This window comes from Cynara cardunculus (genome assembly GCF_001531365.2).
Source record: "Cynara cardunculus var. scolymus isolate 2C chromosome LG 3, CcrdV1, whole genome shotgun sequence".
In the NCBI taxonomy this organism is placed as follows: Eukaryota; Viridiplantae; Streptophyta; class Magnoliopsida; order Asterales; family Asteraceae; genus Cynara; species Cynara cardunculus.
In genome coordinates, this window is record NC_037530.1 from 27,261,867 (window position 1) to 27,268,637 (window position 6,771).

Below are 6,771 nucleotides of genomic sequence, written 5' to 3' on the forward strand. Positions count from 1 at the left end.
TTGTATATGTTTGAATTCATGTTTTCAGAATACTTCTTATTGTCTACTCTGTATTGGTTTTATCTTCTTGTTTTGATTATGGAAATCTTTAATATCTACAATTATATGTGTATCTTCTTGTGGTACCATCTATATAAAGACAGTATATTGTTGTGCAAACTTGTGGTACATTAATAAATTGTCCATGTATATGTTTGAATTCATGTTTACAGCTATTGATCAAGCAGAACAGGGCTTATCAATATCACCAGGTGGTACTAATTGGTATACTCCTGTAGTCGAAGAAGTTCTCAAGCCTATTATAGGATCTGTGCATCCGTCATTGGATGTAGCAGAATCGATATACCAAAAATATGCTGAGACGGCTGGATTTTAGGTACGACGATCAACCCAAAAGATTAATCTTGATGGTGTAATACATAATAAATACTTCGTATGTAGTAGGTTTGGTTTAACATTGAAAAAGTCGTTTGATTTGATGGTACGCCGTAAACATCAAAGAGAAGTGCGGTACTCCAATATTAAAAGGACCGGGTGTACAGCAAGTGTGAAGTTCCGATTGATGAAAGAAACAACAACATATGAGTGTTATGGTTTTGAAGAGGATCACAACCATTCACTTTTGAGACACGAGGATATGGATTTGACCAGAAAAGGACGCCAAATGAAATTTTCAGATCAGCGATTTGTTCATGATGYCGGAATCTCAAATATGGGTGCCACACGGGCGCATAAGTTGCATACGTCTCTAAGAGGAGGGTACGAATACGGTGGTCCAACGGTTGTCGATTATCAAAATTATAAGAGGAACTGTGACAATTTTGTCGGTCGTGGTGATGCAAAGGTGTTGGTTGATTTGATGACAAAGAAGAGGGATGCTGATCATAATTTCTTTTTCGAGTACAATTGTGTTGGTAGCGAGTTGCATACTATYTTCWGGGTTGATGAAGTAGCTCGATTCAATTATTCTGAATTTGGAGATRTAATATYTTTTGATGCTACATTCCGAACAAACAGGTTCATATATTTTGCTTTAAAAGAAGATGGCCTTATTTATAAACTACATTTACTGATATGTTTATTGTTTCAGACATTCCATGGTTTTTGTGCCCTTCACTGCGGTTGACAATCATAACTGCAATGTCGTTGTTGGATCGGCTTTGGTTGGACATGCGCATGTTCCAAATTACAAGTGGCTACTCCAAGCATTTCAGAAAGCACATTCAAAGCCCCCTATGATGATTCTTACCGACCAATGTCCTGCAATGAAGCAAGCAATTACATCAGTCTTTCCAGATTCAAGGCACAGACTTTGTATTTGGCACATCATGAATAAAGTTCCAAACAAGGTTATAAAGAAACCGAAAAACCTTTACTTGCAGTTTAGTTACATAATTAATTCTGTTTACTCTTTATTTTCTTACATAATTAATTTACTTGCAGTTTAGTTACGATCTTCTTAATAATACCACGTTTAAGAAACAATTTTTCAAGCTCGTATGGAACATTCACATATCACCTAATGAGTTTGAGAGTAGATGGATGGTTCTTATCGAGGAGTTCTCCCTTCAAGATCATCCATGGTTGAAAGATATGTTCGCTCTAAGATCCCAATGGATACCCGCGTATTTTAAAGAGCTTCCAATGTGTTGCCTCATGAAGACAACATCCAGGTCGGAAAGTGCGAACTCCTTCTTTAACTCTTTTTCAAAAAGTGGAAACAATCTTTTTCAGTTTATGTTGGGGTTTGAATTTGCCTTGGAGAAACAACGTTGGGAGCAACGCCGTCTTGATTATCACACGAGAACTACTTTACCTAAATGGTTGACCTATAGCTAGCTGGAGAGGCACGCCTGTGAGATTTACACGCGTTTTGTATTTTTTGAGGTACAAACCGAGATACACAGGGCTGCCTGGACATGTTCAATTAAGAGTGTCGATTCAAATGAGAAAGTTGAAACATATTTAATTGAACATTTAGACAATAGAGATGAGAAAATAGCAGAGTATAAGGTATGATCGTATAGAAAGTCATTTGTTATTGGTTTTATATATTATTGTTTTTCTTTGAACAACATTTCGATTGTGATATTTGATGTTAGACGTTTATATTATGCACAAGTTGTTCGTAACTTGAAGGAGTCTACCGTTGTTTGTAGTTGCAACTACATCGGTCGTCATGGTTATTTATGCAGACATGTGTTCAAAGTTTTACTAAACGCCGGTGTTGAATTTATACCTGAAGAATACATTTTGAGAAGATGGAGACATGACCTTATACCTATTGAACTTCAAAACAGTCGTCAAAGAATATGCGACGTAGGCGAGGATCAACGGAGAATAATTAACGATACATATGAAATCATCGATGATGTGTTGGATATATTAAGAGATGACAAAGAAAAACTAGAATCATTTGTGGCTACACTCAAAGAAATGAGAGATGATGTAGCCAAAGATCGCACATATGAACCTTCGATGAAACGTAAAGAGCGTGGAATAGAACAAATTATTGGTTTTACAAGACCTGATAACATTGAGATACATCATGCTACCGGTATAAGAAACAAAGGTTGTGGTACGTCGAAAAGATTGATTGGTGCAGCTGAGAAAGCAGCAGTGAAGAGTAGCAGGCCTAAGAGGATGTGTAGGGGATGCAATATGATGTTTAATCATGATATCCGTAACTGTCCAAATAAGACAAAGTAGGACTATTCTGTTTTTTATGTTTCCGTTCCATTTCTTTTTATATAAATATATTTATCAGTTTTTTTATGATATCAATTGAATTGAATTCATAGTTGTTATCGTTTTTTAATGGAATTATATATGTTTATGTACTGTGTTGAGTATAAGTTATATAGATATAAAATATAACTGGTTAAGTTGGTTTAGCAATTCTTGACTATTTACATGATGCATGATTCATGGTTAATAGTTATGATTCAATGTGGAACAATATGATACATAATATAAATTAACTTGATAACAGTTTTCACTATATAATTCATGATTTGTATTTATGGTTTACTGTATGAAGTAATGTGAGACAATGTGATACGATGTGATACATATGATACATAATCACCCAGTACATACATGTGTGATATCAGTTTTAGTAATTACTTCATGATTCGTAATTATGATACATAGTCCATACATGTATTGCAATATGTGATACCAACCATTAAACAACTTAATGAAATTAGACAACATATGAAATACGCAGAACAATTTATGTATTTAACAAAAAATTTCGAAATATCCATTTCATATAAGCTAAATACCAGACGTTTATGTCTTAAATACAAAAACCCAGCTTAACATATCAGTTAGAGAATCTGTTCCAAACAAGTTACAAAAAGTAACTACCATTTACTGTATACTATATGAAATACTATTCCAAAACAGTTCTTAAATACTTGCGAGCCTCGCTTCCCTGTTAGATTCTGTGCATTTAAGCAAACGCGTTTTCTCCTTCAAATCCAGTACGGTGAACTTTTCACAATCTGCTATCACAAATGGTCGTCTAATGTTGATCTCTGAAAGCAATAGTTTAGCAGTGTATTTCCTTCTCAATAATTGGAGTTGTTTGACTTGGTTTGCTCCTTCCACATCTAGTCCTGATTTCCAACGGTAAGGCAGCTCCCCCATGTAGCACTCCATATGACGCATCAAGAATACACCATAATCATGAGAATTCCGTTTAGTAGACCATTTCAATGCTATCTTCACCGGATCTATCCCAACAAAATCTTCATACAATGGATGACCTACCTTCTTGAGATGTTGTATCATCAAAAAATGCTACAAGAAAACGATAAATATGACACTCAAATCATTGTATAAATAAACATAAAATGAATGAATTAAAAATATAGTTTGTTTGAAGTTCCTCACCAAAAGATCCGGTATTTCCTCATATTGGTTAGGTGCTTCAAGATCTTGCTGAAGGTTATCTATAACCATTATGGAAGGACGTTTGAAGTTGAAGACCACCACAAAGTAATGCATGTCTCTAACGATTGGAAAGAATAACTGCAATTGGTTGTTGTGTGTTAAATATAATATCTAAAAAGAAGTTAATAAATGTGGTTACTGCATATTAACTCACCAAGTCAATTGATTTGAAGGTAACCATGTTTGCATCACCTCCAACAGCTGCCAATAGATTGTCAACAAACATATCCAGCTTCACATCCTCCTTTATTTTTGAATCAAGCATTGTTGTTGACTGGTTCAACCATTTCGTTGTTAGAAATTTTACAGGTTTGTATAAATGATTTACGTTATTTATATAAGCATACTTACAAGAATTGCGCTATGCATAAAAAGCATTCTTGGTGATGATTTGTTCCTGAAACTATCGTCCCTCTCAACGCAATGGCTCCTGATTTAGTCTCAAATATAGATTCACTGCATCATATAATCGAAAGTAGTAAGTTAATACCATACTTTATCTGGTATATGTATTAAACATAATATATTAAAAGGTAATGGTACTTACCAAGTTGATTCTGTTGATGCATTTATCCAATTGCATATTTTCTTCTCAAAGCTTGTCTCTACTTTATCGATCTCCACACATCGTTTAACATATGGAGATCTTAGTGATTCCCCTAAGTTTGCATCCCTTCTTGATGCTTTAGGTGCATCACATATTGATTCCACTTGTGCGTTTGGTGAAAACAACGATTTTTTGAAGGAAGGGATGTATGAAAGGGGTTGCGGATTCTGGACAGTCTTATCAGGTGAAATACCTAAATCAAACTTTGGTATTTCATTGTTCTTGTTTTGCATTTTCATGGCATATGAAATGAACGAATTATCTAGTTCCATATGAGTTCGTGGACTGTTCCAGATCGGTGAATCGACAAGGGATGCACCTGGTACAATCTGCATTCCAGCAGTTAAATCGGGGCTTTTTTCCAAATCTCTAGATTCCTTCTACATCCTTTTCTTTGACCCCTTCGCAGTTCTCTTTGGCGTTTGAAACAATTGAATTTGAGTTTCATTGTTCACAACATCTCCTGTAGAAGTATCTTCTTGTCCGAACATACTTTGCAGCTCCCTGCTCATTATCCTCAAGTCTCTATCCAAAGGGAAATCTGATATGGCATTGTCTATCAACATCYCAGTGCTTTGTTTMTGTGCTAAGATCGAATCCATCTTTGACCTTATACAATCCTTGTATTCCTGTATGTGTTATTTTAAACAAATAATACATYAGTATGTAATTAGTAGAATGCAAACCATAATGTAGCATAACATGTCCAACTGTTGTGGTATCATGTGGTACATATTACTGTGTTGGTTTCATAGTTACATTCTCATTCCCCAAAGGTTGTGGACACATGTGGTACCTAAAACATTCATGGATACCACAGTGATTAATGTGACTGCAAGCAGTTTGGAAATGGGAATGTATCTAAGCAAACACATGTGGTACCTATAACTATGTTAACATGTGGTACTTACTACTGTGTTGTTTGCATAGGTACATTCTCATTTCCCAAAGGTTGTGGTTTCGTGTGGTACCTAAATCATTCATGGATACCACAATGATTAATGTTTCTGTGCAAACAGTTTGGAAATGCAAACACATGTGATACCTATGATTGTTCTTGTTTGATATATACATTTTCAAGTTGGATGAGATGATATCATTACCTGTTGCAAGTACCACATGAAAAAACATATTTGGGAATGGGTATGTATCTATGCAAACAGTTTAATGTGTCCAAATTTCCTGTATCTTGATTAATATACATAAGATTGAATAAGTTTCATAAATACCTCCAGCTTAGTCTTTGATGAAACTTTCTTAGCCGCTGTTYGTTCAACRAAATCATCCGGTGATCTGTYCTTMTCTGTTCCATYGTCAGCAATAAGTGGCCAGGTTCCAAAACCACCATCTTTCAATTCCAAATACTCCCTAYGTCRGAGGTAATCCATATTCCACACAGTAATARCTGRCCACCTTCRTTCAASTTCAAACTTCTTGCATTCTGTCAAGTCCGCATACAAAAGCTTTGTACAATAAAATGTGAAAATTGGTTAGTATACAATAATCAATTTGCTAACATAAMAAGYTGCAAACTAAGAATACACGTACCGTCAAGAACRTTATTGGACCTGAGTAGAACGTCTCAATGTTCTTTTCCYTATTCAGTGTGTCCTTGCTGGTTCTTAGGYAATCAAATACATATTTRSTCCAATCTATCTTTGMTATGTCAGTGTCCTCTGTTAGGTAATTGAGAACCGCAGGGTTGCAATGACCACAAGAATTGCATTCTGCCATGGTGGAAAGAAACAACATCAAAAAGTTAATCCRAAACTCGAAATCTRCATTATCGGACTCTTMAACTTTCTTCATCACATCGGATAWTCGTACTCTTTTGCCAGGGAATTGTGATCTCCAAGACTTCTTTAAATTTTTGTTTCGTGGAGCTGGGTCTGTCAAATAAATATCAACTCCTCCAACTGGGTCCCCAACATATCATGCACCATCTTCGTAGTCAACTTAATTGTCCCTTGGCCCAATCGAAGCTCCATCGTGTATGTGTCCATCTTGTCCACCAAGTGAAATGCTAATTTGGAAGATATGTAATCTGTCCTCATCTTCAATATACCACCAAACCCCATTTCTTCAACCGCTTTCTTCTGATCATCATTCAGGGACTGAATAGCCACACACAGTGGCCTAGGTGTGGTCCGGACTCTGATGGTTTGCATAGTACCTGACTTCTTCTTTCTAGTGCTTTTAACGAC

At 35.7% G+C, this 6,771-nt stretch overlaps 1 protein-coding gene across 1 annotated transcript; it reads left to right on the forward strand.

Moving 5' to 3' along the window:
* Nucleotides 1–478: 478 nt before the first annotated feature.
* Nucleotides 479–2,709, forward strand: LOC112509082 (protein FAR1-RELATED SEQUENCE 5-like). Its single transcript, XM_025113954.1, has 4 exons — nucleotides 479–1,017; nucleotides 1,091–1,349; nucleotides 1,444–1,673; nucleotides 2,103–2,709. The coding sequence occupies exons 1-4, from the start codon at nucleotides 479–481 to the stop codon at nucleotides 2,707–2,709; spliced, it is 1,635 nt and encodes a 544-aa protein (XP_024969722.1).
* The last annotated feature ends 4,062 nt before the right edge of the window (nucleotides 2,710–6,771 follow it).